This window comes from Protomyctophum bolini (assembly GCF_963924005.1).
Source record: "Protomyctophum bolini genome assembly, chromosome: 11".
Lineage (NCBI taxonomy): Eukaryota > Metazoa > Chordata > Actinopteri > Myctophiformes > Myctophidae > Protomyctophum > Protomyctophum bolini.
This window is the reverse complement of record NC_137872.1, coordinates 25,350,513-25,366,461: the sequence shown is the minus strand read 5'-3', so window position 1 is coordinate 25,366,461 and position 15,949 is coordinate 25,350,513. Positions and strand designations below refer to the sequence as shown.

Sequence of the window (15,949 nt, the reverse complement as noted above, 5' to 3'; positions counted from 1 at the left end):
AATCATGAAACACATAGCAGCACTTCACGCACCCCCCAACTGAAGTTCCATAAAGTCTCTCTCTGGATGGAGATATATATATATATATATATATATATATATATATATATATATATAATTTTTTGAGCCCACAAAAAAAATGCATCTTGCCAACATTAGTCAATATTAATAGGGATAATTGTTTTATGTGAGCTCAGTTCCACTCTCAATTGTTTTCAGTAGCACGAAAAGTATACTGTATATATTTTTCTCACAGTGGATAATTAGGGTTAGGAGGTACCGTTTGTATCGTACACCCTAATTCGATTCTTGAGAACCCCATTAAGATTGTAAACAGTGTATTGGCAGCTGAAGATAAGATTTGTTAGGGTTTCCCACATATCTACGACTACAAGTGGCTTTTACATTGTCAATAATGCCACACATCACTGGGTGTGAATGTTGACACCTGTTTTAGTTCCAACAAAACATAAAACCTTGGAGTGGTGCCCCCCTCTGGTCAATGCATGCAAATTCTCCATTCTAACTGTAGGTTGAGCTATAATTTAGATAAAGTAAGGTAATTCTAACAAAAAGATAAAATATAATAATTTTGTAAAAAAGAAAAAAATCAACGACAAAACCATCAAAATGTTGTTTGCCACACTTTGCCACAATATGGACTTTAATATGTAAAACATCTAAAAGTACTCCCATCATTCTAATAAATACTTACAATGCAACTCATACAAAGAACAAAATAAATTTCTTTGCTATATGTAGTTCATTATTTGTTATAAAATAAAAGTAAAAAGTAAGTAAGAGCACAGCTACAGTGTGCTAGTCTTCTGTAATAAGTGAAGGACCATTGTGTTTTTTTATGAATTGAACATGGTGGACCCTCTTGTAAACAAGTGTGATGCTTAATTGGGTCATCCACTCACAGTCTTTGTATTGAGTTTGTGCTTGAAATGTACTGTAATTCTGCAAACTGTTAATAAATATTTCAATCAATCAAAGTATCCTCTTAAAAACACACAGCTTCCTTTCCTCGGAGATGAAATACTGTAAGAGAATCAATGAGACAACAGCATGTCTGCTCCATGCATTCTACGAGTCAAAGTTTTCTACGCAGTCAGCATCTCTCTGTCCAACTTGTTCTTGGCTTGTTTCCGCTCTAGAAAACAGAATCAAAGACAAACAAATGGTCATCCTCAGGTAAAAGTGATGTCAGTATATACTGTAGGGGTGTGGGATCCTTTTTTTAAGAAGTGCAGGTGATTGTATGACGGCTAGGCGTGATTCATACTCCTATTTTAGAGCCGAATAAAAGTCGGTTGGGCTCTGTAGATCCTACAATGTGACGTAATTTGAGGTTCGGGGGGGGCGGGTACCGTCCTGAAGTCGTCTCTTCGGTGCTACTGAAATTCTCTGGCGGGCCGAAATAATTTCGGCACTACAGCGGTAAAATAAGAGTATGAATCGAGCCATAGAACTAGGAATGCACTGATGTATCTGCCACATTTTGTATTTGCCGGTATCGGACAATTTTGGTATCTGCAAATAAAACTGACAGTAGCAGATATTTATCTTTTGTTGATAAGCATACATTTTGCGTTGGCTAATGGCTATGTTGGTTATCTGCAGCCTACCAAGCTGTATACTCTGAAAAGTGAACATTTCTTTATTTTATTGAAGATGGATTTGTTTCCCTGGCACAAAAAGGGGGAAATAAAAACAACAAAAACTAAATAAACATATTCGGTATCAGTATCGGCTAAACTTGTTATTTTAAACATCGGTATCAGCCAAGAAATTTCATATCGGTGCATCCCTACATATAAGAAAGTGACGAACAGCCAATACCAACCTGGCTCAGGTTTAGCTGCATCTTGGACCTCTGGCAGTGGTTCAGTAGGGACATCTGGAAGTGCTACATCTTCTCCCTATAACAGTAACACAGACAATATATAATAATACAATCTGTATCATTTATCTGTTGGCGACAATATTACCATAAATATGCTGGTGTACTACAAATTTCTGGTAACGTTATGGTAACCTTTTTTTTTTAAATAATATTTTACTTTGAAACCCTTGAAAAACAAGTTTTATCAAGCAACAAAAAACTGAAAGACAAATGACATTGAAGTAGGGAGTGCTGCACTGGTTAAGAACAATAGTGTTAGCACTGCAAGTAAAAAGAAAAAGGAAAAAAAGGCAACTTGAACACACCATAGGCACTCTTATTTATTATTATAAAATAAAAAATCCTTTTAGAATCATGGTGGAACATTGGAATCGGAGAGGATTCATTAGGGTAGGTGACATACCCTATCGCTTCACTCCTGGTCAAAACGCGCCAGTGAATCTATCATTTAATAAAGGATTTTTATTGTATAATAATCAAGAGTGCCTCAAATGTTTTTTTGATTGCCATCCAATATCATGCACTTAATAAGTGCATGATAATGCACTTAATAAGTGCATTAATATAAATAAGCTTGACAGTCATTGATTCTCATACAAATTACATTATCAGCATTAGGAGCTATGAAACTGAGCAGTATTCTGAGTGCCTCTGAAATGCTGCTGAAGTTGTGCTGAAAGGTGACACTAAGAACACAGTTAACACCGAACCATAGTATAGACTGATAAATGCAACAATTACTGAAATGCACAACGGAGTGATAGTAGTCCTCGGAGTGATAGTAGGCACTCAATCTCCTAACGCCAAATCAAATGGGTTCATACTTCGGCTCTGAGCCAAGTCTTCTGAGGAGGAACTCTGAAGCCTGTCCTGGACGGGAGTTTCCACCTAATCACCTAACTGCTCTTGTGGATGAACTCAGGTAAAATGTGTGGTTGTGGGCACTCATCCTGGGTGATAGCATGTCAATGAATGAATGTGAAGCTCTGTTGTTTATAAGAGCACACAGTAAATGCTCAGTCAAATTGACCTTGCCCTCGATACATTAAAGGCAGCAAAAGCACATGGACACCAACCTGAGTGATAGCTTCCAGCTCTGCTAGAACAGCATCGTCATCTTCCTGTGTTAAAGACCCAGCCAGCATCTCGTCGATTTGCTGTCACAACAACAAAGTAATTGTGTATTAAGATGTGCATGACGGCACAGTAGAATTCTTTGCTGACCAACCAAGTTAAAGTATAATTTCCCTTTATGGAGAAATGTCTCCATAAGATTTAATATAATCAAACGGCATCCTCCCAACATTTGAATTTATCCAATTAATAAAACAAAATGTCAGTCCCATCACACAGCAATTCATGAAGTAGGAATTCAGTTTTTAGTTTTAATGACAGAGAAATCTTAGGTGGCAGAACATGAGCCTGGCAATTTGGCTGATATCCAATTCCAGGATCACTAGACAACATTATACAGGAAGCAACAGCTCAGTGTGCTAGTGCCGGACATCAATTATGTGGTGGGCAATGAAAATGAGTTTTACCCTCTGATACTCAATAGCTTCCTGTGTCTCATCCATGATTCTCTCCACATCTTCTATGGACATGACCTGCACGAACAAGACAAGGATCGTCAGGAACCGGGTGTTTTTGGACCCATATGAAGGAACTCAGAACTCAAAGTAAAGTAAAGTAAAAAATGCAAGTTTGCTACAACTTTACTGAATGAATAACACAGTTAAGTTAACACAAGCACACACTGTAAAACATACACAACATCTCAACTGAAACCCAGAATAAACAAACAGCATGCCAATGAACCAGTAGACAGACAGTCAACTAGGCAGGGCTGACACCTGCAGTTAGCATGAGTCCATTCTAGGCAAGCAGTGAGTGTCCAAAGATGAGAGGATAGGGGCTGGGGAGCTCAAGGGAGAAAACCAAGGCCCCAGTGAGGCTCTCCAACGTTGAAGCACTGGGCCCTAGTGGTAAGAGGAGGGACTGCAGGCGGGAGGAAACCCTTTAACGAAACCCTTAAACGCTTTAACGTTGAGCGCGTTTGCACTTCCGCATTTTGGGCACCAAATTTTGGTGCCCAAATCGGGAAAAAAAGGCGGAAGTAGACGGTTCTTCCGGGTGCTTCAAAACGCCACTGAGCAACTTCCACTGGCATGCCCAGTGTGTTTTCTCTATGAAGAAAACACACTGGGTATAGTCACAGCAGGGCACACTGGACAGGGCAGGGCAGGGCAGGGCACACAATCGTGACAAGGATACTCAATTTTTCATTTAGGCATTTAGCAGATAGATCTAGAGAGCGGACTGGAGTAAATGGAATGAACTTTGGTCAAGTAAATATAGTGTGAAGAACAATATGTAAAAGCTCCAAAGTAACTAGCATTTCAGGTGAAGATCAAACCCAGCTTCTCACACTAAAAAAAATGCGATCTAAATAACATTATAAACATTGTGGTCAAGCAAATAGTATATGGCTATTTAAATAAAAGCATATTTTAACAAATAATTTATTTTCCTTGGTTGACTTGTGAGGTGAGAGAATGTTCTGAGCAAGATGTGAACACTGTTTCCTAGGATATGGTGCAGCCACACTGCTGTAGTCAAGGATTTGCCTCTTAATCCTTTAATCCTCAAACAATATGCACAGGCTAAGCTAACTAAAAACTCACAATCGCCCACCAGAGATCACATGCTTGTAGCAAAGTTGATATTGAAATAATGTGTGTATGGTTGTGTATGGTACTACTGACTGACTGACAAATATCAACAGCTTAAAAGGTGAATTATCACATGAAAGGTCACGCAAAACATCCTTGCACATTGAATGCGATGCATATTATTTATAATCGTAGCAATGTTTTCAAAGAACAAAATGGAGTGGAGCAGTAGCAGTAGCAGTGAAGATGATCATCATTTTTGAAAAAGTTTAATGTACAACACAGTTTTATATAAGAGCCTATAGTGTGGGTCCCTGCCTGCTTCACTAGAAGTTGATTAGATGCGATGTCACCGTGTTTTTCTATATCTATCTCTCGGTTTCTTTCGCTGTGTGTGTGTGTGTGTGTGTGTGTGGCTGCCTATTTTGACACCCACGCGGGCAGACGCGTGCAAGACTCCGTCTTTGAAATCTGCAATGCATGTTGCTTTTTGTAAAGTTCATTCAACCTTTATTTAAATTCTCGGAGAGACCATTGAGGGAACCCCTCATTAACAATGATGCCGAGATTACATGAAATAAAACAGTAATACAACAACAATTAGTTACAACAAATCATTAATATAATTCTATATTCAGCAATCAGTTAAAACAGCAACATACAGGTGATGGACGGTTATTGAGTAACTTTGTGCTCTTCAACGAGCATGTTGGCAAAAACAAAATGGTGGCTCTAGATGCCTGGACACAGCCTAGTAGAGCCTACCGAACTTGACCCCGGTGAGAAAAAGCTTTATATGGATCAAATATTCGGTGGCAGTGTGCAAACGTGATTGACATAAACTGAGGTCGATTTTCTTTTTTACATGCTCTGAAAACATACCAGTGTGCAAAGAGTAAGACCTTTAGGGTCACATTTCCAAATGATTAAAACAGGCAAATACACATAGTAAAGGAATATATTACCTCATGCATGCTCTTGAGACAATCGTTGCCGACCTTCAGCCCCTCAATTACTTTAATCTCAATCTGGATGAACTCAATGTCTTGAACCTGTTGAGAAATGTTTGCATTTTTAAATACATGGACCATAGCATACCAAAAATAGGCAAACAAACATAGTAAATAAACAAGCAGAGCAGAGATTTGGTGTATAGGGGAAAACACCGCTGGCAGGGACCCTGGTCAACAAAGTATAGAGCTTAAAGTAACCAACCCATTTAGGAAAACACCTTTTAAATTCTTCTAAAATATATATATATATATATTTTGCTATATACTGCACATAGCAACAACTAGCCCAAAAGGGGTTACCGTCACCCCATTCAGGTAGCGGAAAATAGCCAATAATGACACCTGGACCACTTTGGTGTGGACCTCACAACTGCAACGCAAGGTAAGAAAGCATTCTAGCATGGAATTCTCCTTTAAAACTGGAGAGATGGGGAGACCCCTGTTACTCAACACTCTAGACTCAGTTTAGAGACTCTAGCAATGTTTGCTATCAGAATATAGAGCTATTTAACAGTTACTATAACAAATAAATAGTTACTATAACAAAAGATCAACAACTCACAGCACCTTTAACCACACAATCATTAACATGAATGTCCCAATCAAAAGAACAAAATAAAAACTGAAAGTAATATGTAAATAGAAATGCATATAAATGCTGATGAATAAAATATGTAATACCTCAACATTCACTCAGGTTAGTGAGACTATTTGGTTTACTGCCCATGCATCTACATGTTTATGATAATTATTGCATATTAATGGAGTCAGATAGCCTAGGCTGATTTCTGGCACTGCAGTCTGGAATTCCGCGAAATGTCCAAGCTAAGGTAGGAGTGACCAGTGTTGGGTGTAACGGCGCAATTTATAACGCCGTTATGTAGTTTTATTTTTCCTGTTGCCACAAAGGAAAAATAATCCATCTGACACATGTTGCGCTGTTTCCTGAATGAATGAGTTCTGAGACTCTCTGCATCACAGAGAAGTGACAGGCTGCTGCGAGCATGCACTGTGTCCCAATTGTTACACAGACATCAGTGACCCATTATGCTTTGCAGTCTGTGGTGATTGCGTAACGATTCGAATGTAGCCTACAGGAACAGGATTCAATAGGTCACTACTTTTGGTGTGTCACAGCTCACATACACACATGGCTCTTGTTTACATTCTGTTCACACTACTTTTGAATTTATTGGGGAAAGGAAGAGATCGACATCAATGCAAGTTCCACAACACTGGTAGGCTGCAGTTGTCATTTTTTCTCTTGAGGTGCATGGGTTTTAATGGTCGGTAATCGAAAAATAACGTTACTAAAAGTATCTCTCTCTCGGTTTCTTTCGCTGCATGTGTGTTACTTTTCTCAGAAGGTAATTTGTAACGTAACAGGATTATTTTTATAGGCAGTAATCCAGTAACATAACGACGTTACTTTAGACAGTAACGATGCCCAACACTGTGAGTGACACCCCACGTAAATAAGTGAGTTGTAGTCTTTCATGGACTCCACTGCTCTAGGTTGCTCATAGGCCCTTTCGGAACCCTCGGTTACCTTTTCTGAAGTTTGGACGTCGGTACCCTAGGGTCCCTAAATGCTTATTCCACTCTCCATAGGACACATATTTACCCACTCTCTGTTCACAGAGAGCCGCGCCACCGCTTCAGTGTTGGTGAGATGTTTCAAAGACGCATAACACAGCTATAGGAGACAACGGAAACGTGTGCGAAACGGCATTAACCGCCGATGCCGTTAAGTTGTTTTTTTTTGCTTCGCTGAACCTCTCTCTTCCTTGACTTCCCCTTGTACCGCCTCCCACACCAGGGCAGGGTGGTCGGTGCGAGGCAGTAACGTAGGGACGCGCAGCTAGCCAGTCGCCGCTCGGGAGGCGGTACAAGGGGAAGTCAATAAGGAAGAGAGAGAAGTTCAGTGAAGCAATTTCTTTTTTTTTAAGATTAAAAATACTTAACAGCATCGGCGGTTAATGCCGTTTCGTACACGTTTCCGTTGTCTCCTATAGCTGTGTTATGCATCTTTGACATCTCACCAACACTCAAGCGGCAGCACGGCTCTCCGTGAACAGAGAGTGGGTAAATCTGCGTCCTATGGAGAGTGGAATAAGCGATCAGGGAGCCTAGGGTACCGACGCCCAAACTTCAGAAAAGGTAACCGAGGGTCCCGAAAGGGGCTAAGGTGGCTCAAAGTCAGCTGTGCCCAGCAGGAGAGCTCATATTTCTATATTTTATGCAAGAAATCGGCACATACACTGCTGGCGTCTCTTTTATACTTTGGCAAGTATAGCTCAACAACAGCTAGAACAGATTTTCAACTGAAAAACGTGACGCAAGTCATGCAACGTTCTTGAGCAATACAACCGCCTACTGCCTACCATGTGCTCTAGATTTGAAATCTGATTTTCAGTCTTGTCTAGCAGCTGATCCTGGTATCGCCTCTTCTTAAGAAGTAGCAGTGCCTTCCTGTAGGGACGAATAACATGGGGAAAAAAACATGATTATGAAGCTAGCTCTAGAATGTCTGTGATCATTCATATACTTCGTAAATTCTGTATCACGGGCATAGATCGCTTGCACCCGGTCCTGGTAGAAATGAAAGATGCGCTGCATAAATGTGATAAATCCTCCATTTGTACTCACCCATTAAATAATTCCAAAGACGTGGAGTGAAATATTGTCCTCTAGTTTCATATCCATGTGAAAGATCTGGCACAAAACGTGTATTTAGTCAATTATCTCCACTTTTTCACGAGCTGCACCCGGACTCTTTCTCTCCGGGCAAAGGGGCCCGGAATGACAGCTGGACTTCATTCATCAAAACCTCCTCTGATCACCACAAACGTCATCACCAATTGACCAGGGAAGCACAAATGTTTGGGACACACAATTGGCAGGTGCATTGCGATAGGTGCTGGGTAATTAATCACAACACCTGCCAATTGTGTGACTCAAACATTTGTGTTTGCCTGGTCAAATGGTGATGACGTTTGTCGTAATCAACAGGAAGTGTGGGTAAAATCAGTCCATCAATCATTCCGGGCCTCTCGCCCGGAGAGAAAGTCATCTGCGTGCATCTCGTGAAAAAGTGGAGATAATTGACTTTACTTTAATACAGGTTTTGAGCCAGAACTTTCACATGGATATGAAACTAGATGACAATATTTCACTCCACGTCTTTGGAATTATTTAATGGGTGATTACAAACAGAGCATTTATCACATTTATGCCACCGCTCTCCCGCTGCAGCCACAAGTATACGACACTGATCTATGGCTCCTGTATGTGGAATACTGTGCCAACTGTACAGAGACATTCTAGGGCTAGAATGGCTGGTATTACATACATGGCAGGACATACTAGCCACAATTTGCAACTCTAGATTTTTATATAATGTGATGAATCTAGAGTTGCAATACCCTCCATTGACTCCCCACTCATCCAATTTGCTTTTGCGATCTGCTTGTCTTAAACGATGTTAAACTCACCAACATTGCAGCTGTAGTCCAAGCTTGAATTATGCTCTTTCAATCTGCCGAGCTTGTTTTTCATAAATGTTATGAGCTACTTTCTGTCAAGAAATTCTGTGCAAGCGATTATTTGTGTGTGTTGGAGTTTGGAAGCGCTCGTCATAAGTCACTAAACGGCGCTGCATGCCATCTGTTTCGCATTTGCACATAATGCAGGAGGCAGCAGCGCGACCCATTAATGAAAACGAGCGACCCATTAATGAAAACGAGCACATCTGGAGTTTTTACTGTACAGTGCATTTGAGAAGTTCTTTATGTAAATGAATAGTTGAATAACCACTGCCAGACAATTCAAAGTCATTGAAGTCTTTAAAAAAAGACACATGATATGATACTTACTCTTTCCTCCCATCCTTCAGCAGCTGTCTGGCAAGAAGCCTCTCTTTCTCCTGCTGCAGGGTGATTCTCTTCTGGTACTGCTTGAGCTTATCTCTCTGCTGTTTCAGTTGCTAGAAAAACACAAGACAACTGCAGGTCTACAGGAATAGCATGCAGGCTGGCATATACTAGTTCAAGTTCAACAAACAAGGTATGGTGTGAATGTCTGCCATGTTTTTCTAAATGCAGACAGTTTTGCAGTAGAACTGATATTGTCATCCATAGCATGGTTGAATTATACAGATGCACGACTGCAAAACGGACTTGGACAATACCTGTTGTTATAGCTCTCCAATCCATGCTGCAACTGTTATGTTAGAATTTGTACTGTTTCCTAATAACTAATTCTAACTCTGCCTAGTGCCTATAGAATACTGATTAAATGAAAGTGTTTATTGATGACAAGTTGACAACTCTGTCCGTCTATATCTAAATCCAGTGTAGGTAAATTAACTCACGTTGAACTTAATCCATCAACTAGCCTGTCTGTCATCGGCTGCCTTTACTCACCAGGACAGCTTTGTCTTGCTCCGTTATCCGAGAAGGGCGACTCTTTCCCCCAAAAACGTTTCCCATTGTTCAGCCACATCCCTCCCCGCTAGACAACCCTGCACTAATGAGCTAACTTATTACTTACTTATTGATTGTTGCTAAACCTACTGTACGACGTGTACGTAAGCCATGTGACAAGACAACCGTTCTATACCCATGGTGAGGGTGACAGCCTGATAGGCTTAGCACTGGCTGAGACTAGGCTGCTAGCTACGGCCAGCCCACTCTCGGTCTTTGCTATGGAAACTGGGGATGGACAAAGTTAGTTTAGCGCTCCAATCTAGACCGATCTAAACTAAACCCTCCAGTTCGGTATCTAATCTATCCTTCTTTATACTCTATCTATGATCTAAACTGGGATCTAGTCGTTTTGCAGGTCACCTATCCCTGTGTGGGTCTAGAGCGGAAACGGATCCAACCTGTTCTGTGTATTTGCAAGTAGTTTACAAGTGACCAGTTAAGAGGGAGGGCTCTAGACCGGATCCCATTGGTTATTTCGGAATGAATAAGACTTTCGCCAGGGTAAAAGGAAGACAACGTGATTCACAGTCACACAAATGAAAGCTGAAGTGAAAACTTGACATAATTAAATATTTTAATATTTAACATTATTTTACCATATTTAATAAATAGCATTTTTGTTAGGGTTTTCAAATATTTAACTTATCAAATGTTTTATGTGCATGATTCATCAGCCTGTGGTGGATAGCTTTGTTCCAGGCTTTAATAAAATAATTTATTCAGAATTTATTCAGGACTATTCTAATTTATTCAGTAAAAATGTATGGGGTTTCTATCTGTGGCAGGCTGGCAGCACAAAATTGCCACCACTGCTATGCCATAGAGGCATAGACTGTAAAATATAGTGCTATGTCACTACAGATAACGTGATATAAAACCATAACATCCTAAAGTAGCATACTGTGTATGTTGTATATTTTTTTATGTGGCACGGTATTATGCTAGAGTATGACCAACACATAATTATATTTATGAACTCACACACACATACACATTTGCTTAATTTAGTTTATGCATAAAATAATTCATATCAATTCAGCCTGATACTCAAACATATGCATGAGAGTATGAGATGAAAGGTAGCTCATGAACTGAAAAGGTTGGCATATCACTCACAATAGGATTATAGAGTGGGTAATACTAAACTTCCCAGTGGTACAGTGGTCACGTTTTACCAGATGCAGGACAGATTTACACTGTTGTTATAGCAGCATATTGGCTTTTATCCTATACACTTTTCAACAGTTCAGTCTGGTAATCTTAATCTTAACCACAAAACACGTTAAACCTATATAGGCTACTTTGTTGTACATCATAAGTTCATAACCACATGGAAGAAAATAACAAAAAAATAAAAAATAAAAAAATGACCAGTGCATTTCTATATTCTCTGCGATTGGGCACTGCAGTAGCTACTAATGTGTAGCTGTAATGCAAAAACAAACAAAAAAATAAAATAAAAATTTTCAAGGGCAATGTTTCACATGCTAATGTACAGGCAGTTTACCCCTCAGCTAGCTATAAGCTAATATTTAACATCCCTGATGAACAGTAATTCACTTAAATACAAATATGGGGGCCAAAAGACACAATCTTATGATAGCTCCAACATGCAACCTTTCTCTGCAAACAGAACTAACAAAGACATCACAATGGACCAGCATGAACAGCATCTTTGTCTGGCACTTAAAATAATATCTGTATACATTTCTTTGATGTTAATAAAATGCTACATTGAGCAGAGAAGAATATGGTGCCTAACTCACTTTCATCACCCTGAACACAAAGTCCTCAAAGCATTAAAGCTACAATCCGAGACTTTGAATGAAAAAGTCACTCCAGCCACCTGCATGCCCTCTCTCACTGCATCCATAAACCTCCTTTGGCATTCCTCTTCTCCTCTTGCCTGGCAGCTCCATCATCAGCATCCTTCTCCCAATAAAGCCATTATCGGTCCTCCACACAAGCCCAAATCATCTCAAACTCGCCGCCTCCCTTACTTTATCCCCAGTGCCTGCAATCTGGTCATTCCTGATCTTGTTCTTCCTCGTAACTTCTAATGAGAGTCGTAACATCTTCAATTCTGCCACGCCCAGCTCTGCGTCCTGTCTTTTAGTGACTAGATATGCACCCATATTCATTGTAGTTTGGACATCGTTGCGTCTCTTTGTTGGGAGGAGACATGGACACTTTAAGGAATAAAATGAAACCTAGAGCTGTATGGTTTAGCTGACTGTAAAAGTGTCACTATCAAAGGTCTGTCAATAGGTGGCACTGGCAATTACTTCATTTCCCCCATAAATATTAAATCAAAATAGTCACATTGTCCATCATATTCACAAAGGCCAAGTCATCACACAATTTTCTTTATAGGTCCATAAATGACTTCACAGTCTCTTCTGGCTCAAAATAAATCCTTGTGCATTAAGAGCCGCATTATTCATCATTGTACATAATGACACCAACATTGTCTCAAGTATCATCAACCTGCACTCAAAACCGTATGCAGGGCTTTCAGAGTACGTGTACACTGTAACATTCTCAGTGTTAAATTAGCCATTTGTACAAATACCAAATTGGATCCATTTGGGTACACTACACTCTGAGTTAAATGAACACTTGTTATTCTGGTTGTGCTGTAATGTCCCACACTGAGACATTGCACTATGGCGTTTGTTTGTGAACTGTTAAAAGGCCATGAAGACACTTGGCTCTGAAAGGATTCAGACAACCTCCCAGTCAGCTCCTCCCTGAGAATGTACCAGTAGGTGGCAGGCTATACCTGGAAATCAGTCCCAAAGTGTCTGATTTGGGCATCAGTCATAGATAGGTACGTAGTCCTCATACTGGGAGAATACTGTGGGGAAACAACATTGAACAGTTTAGCACATTTACATCACAGCGGCTGGCGACATCAAGATTCAAGAGTGAAATGTTTATGTGTAAAATGGAGGAACATTGGTTTTGACAATGAACTGTTGTTTCTTTAGAAGCTGATGAATCAGGGGTGGTTCAAGGTGATGGTGCAGTGATGAACGATGGAGAAGGGTTAAAGGCAAGATTTGTGCAAGCAATAGTTCCACTCATAGGTAACATTCATGTATGGATACGACAGCGACAGAGGCAGAGAGCTTTGAGAAGATCTTTGGGTCATTCTGATTAGCATTGGTAAGCTTCACTGATGAGGTATAGTGTTAGATTGAAGGAATGGAAAGACATTGAGTTTGGCACAGCCAGCAAAAGTTTTTTTTTTTAGTTGTTCAACACATAACTTACTGTGTCTATTCTGTCTAAATGTCTGTGAGTAAAAGAATGAAAAGAAAGAACAAAAAAAACCAATAAAAATCCACAAGTTGCAAAATATAGATTAATGTTTTGTTGCTGAATAGCCTACCTAGTACCTATTATGCAACAACTAATATTACATTAAAAACTATTACAAATATATAGTGCAAACATAAAATAAAGCATAAAATAAGCATTTTACACAAGTTCATTTAACTTTACTGTTAATTTGGACTGTGACAGTTAATTTCATTATTGAATATTAGATATTATTACATTTGAACAAGTCTCCAAATTTTTTAGAAGCTCCCACCCATCTCTCTTTCTGAAAGACCCATCTTTCATGCACTGCTCAGTCTACACTAAGTATGACTAATCAGAAGAGAGCAAAATGAACGACTCTTGATACCGTGGAATTAAGCTTTCTCAATGTAATCTACTTAAGTTTCACATAATGATTCAGAAGATATAGCTATAGCTCTGACAAATCTGTCCTTGGTGCCATGGTTCAAGTTAAGTACCAGACCTCCTAGCATGAGTGCTAAATACAAGAGACGGTTTGATTTAGTGTCAAGGTTGTGACCCAGAACAACAATCAGACCAGACAGCAGCCTAAGCGATAGTCGCGTTAACTGTGGATTAACCAGGCTTAGCTTTAATTTAACGCCAGCATTAGGGAAACACTGATGAGCCATGCCATTAAAATAGAGACTGGTAAGTTCAAGCGGGCTGGGCAGAGTACAATATGCAGTGGCCTTTAAACTGACAAAACGCCATGGTTTGACCAGAGCAGCTCACCCCGATTGATAGATGTGCTAACTGTGGATCAAAAAGGCTTTAGATTTACAACAATGAATAGGATAGGAGTATACACACAATTTAGCAGTGAGACTCTCTGCACTACAACTGACAAACATGAATGCACCACAGTCGATGTCCAGCAGAGAGCAGTCTTTCATCACTTGAAATACTTACAGTGTAATAGTTATGCTGTCAATAGTTATACTACAGTGTCTAGTAGTCTACAGTGTCCACTGACAGTATATGTTTTAACATGCACAGTGCATTTCTGTTGTGTGCTATAGTGGCGTTCACATTAGTCGTGCCACTGTGGTCACGTATAAGACACTAGGGCCTATGGGGCCAAAACGCACCGATGGAGGTGGTGATCCTCTCCCTATCAGCGGCACATTCTCATAGCGAGGGTTCCCTCCAAACAGCATGGATTGATTCCTGTTATAGAGATCACAACAGAACAAAGTCCTTGGTGTTAATTTAACTCAAAGATCCCCCCCCCCTGGCCCCTGCGTGTGTGTGTGTGTGTGTGTGTGTGTGTGTGTGTGTGTGCATGCGCCAGAAGCACACTGTGCACGCACGCACACACAATGAGACACACACACACACACACACACACACACACACACACACACACACACACACACACACACACACACACACACACACACACAATATTTGACTTACAACCTAACCCCAAAATTAACAGCACCACAACCACAACCGTTTTGCAGGCCTATACAGGAAGTTCCACAAAGACTTTGCCTTTGAAAACAACTCATTTTATTTAATTTTTATTCACTTCAGAGCAGGGGTGGGCAATCTTTTCAGGCACCTCCCACTAGCGGGAGGTGCCTATTTTCTTCATAAGAAGAAAATAATACACATTTGAGTGTGCCACCGAGAATGGAATGGAATCTAGTTTAAATTAGGATCAGGACATTATTTAACTACAGTCATTTACATGATCAGCGGCACACTGCAAGCCATAACTCATTCTGAATTCCAGTGTGTGCCTTGTCAGCTTGCAGTTACATGAGCCAATTTCCTCCATTCCTAATGAAATTAATCCCATTGATGATTCATTTAGATGAATGCTGAATAAAATGATCAGATAATATTTCCTGTTTATTCCACATTATACAGCCTGTTTCTGACTAACACAAACAAAGCAAGCGACACTTTTGAATCAATAATGCACCGAGCCTACAAATGAATTTTATCTACATTTCATCTTTGCTAATTAATAAATGGGCCTGACTTAGTCTAGATCAATATTTTTGGTTACTTCAAGCAGCTCGTAGCTCATAATCAAGGCTGAAAAACACATTCAGCCTGCACACTGATTTTACTGCTCTGTGTGAAACATTTAACAATTTTAGGACCTATTTACACGGTCTAAGGACGATCATCTCTAAATGACAGATTGGATCTGGATGAGACACAAATCATTTTCTGCAGAGGAAAATCAAAGTGTGGCATTTTGGGCATGCAAAGAATAACACCTTCCTCCAGCATTGTCTCTTAATTGATGTCCCAGACACATCCATGATGTCTTGACACATCAATTTAGTTTATTTTTTGTTATGTTCTTAAAACCACTAATTAAAGCGTGACAGAGATGCTGCATCCCGTGCATTCGTGTTGGAGCTCTAAAATCTTGACAATTATAGCTCCTGCATTTAGCTGAAGCTGAGACTGATCCAGGAGTCAATGAGTTTTCTTACATGATGAGAGGTATTTGAAGATATTCTATTAGCAATAACGTGTGGCTACTCCTAAACCAAC

General features: G+C 39.9%; 2 protein-coding genes across 2 annotated transcripts in view; both read right to left on the bottom strand.

Annotated features, from left to right (window-relative positions):
- Nucleotides 1-666: 666 nt before the first annotated feature.
- LOC308323667 (charged multivesicular body protein 6-like) lies at nucleotides 667-10,200 on the bottom strand. The gene is made up of 8 exons (XM_080775434.1): nucleotides 10,019-10,200; nucleotides 9,470-9,579; nucleotides 7,979-8,066; nucleotides 5,547-5,633; nucleotides 3,451-3,516; nucleotides 2,986-3,066; nucleotides 1,850-1,925; nucleotides 667-1,156 (listed from the first exon to the last, which is right to left on the bottom strand). Exons 1-8 carry the CDS (start codon nucleotides 10,082-10,084, stop codon nucleotides 1,107-1,109), a joined length of 624 nt encoding a protein of 207 aa, XP_080631560.1. The 5' UTR covers nucleotides 10,085-10,200; the 3' UTR covers nucleotides 667-1,106.
- Nucleotides 10,201-12,717: 2,517 nt separating this feature from the next.
- LOC308324032 (protein tweety homolog 2-like) overlaps nucleotides 12,718-15,949 on the bottom strand; it is a gene marked incomplete at its 5' end in the record, with an annotated part of 40,740 nt that continues 37,508 nt past the window's right edge. The window contains 3 exons of the mRNA XM_080775935.1: nucleotides 12,718-12,938; nucleotides 13,358-13,379; nucleotides 14,521-14,599. Of these exons, the coding sequence (XP_080632061.1) occupies nucleotides 12,898-12,938; nucleotides 13,358-13,379; nucleotides 14,521-14,599 (142 nt within the window). The 3' untranslated portion in view covers nucleotides 12,718-12,897. The remainder of the gene's footprint in view (nucleotides 12,939-13,357; nucleotides 13,380-14,520; nucleotides 14,600-15,949) is intronic.

What these genes read in the sequence shown, in the direction of transcription:
- LOC308323667 (XM_080775434.1), bottom strand. Translation starts at nt 10,084, where the DNA reads ATGGGAAACGTTTTTGGGGGAAAGAGTCGCCCTTCTCGGATAACGGAG. An exon ending in AGCAAGACAAAGCTGTCCTG is followed by an intron (nt 9,580 to 10,018) that starts GTGAGTAAAGGC and finishes GTGTTTTTCTAG; the next exon opens with CAACTGAAACAGCAGAGAGA. An exon ending in TTTCAAATCTAGAGCACATG is followed by an intron (nt 5,634 to 7,978) that starts GTAGGCAGTAGG and finishes ATTTCTCAACAG; the next exon opens with GTTCAAGACATTGAGTTCAT.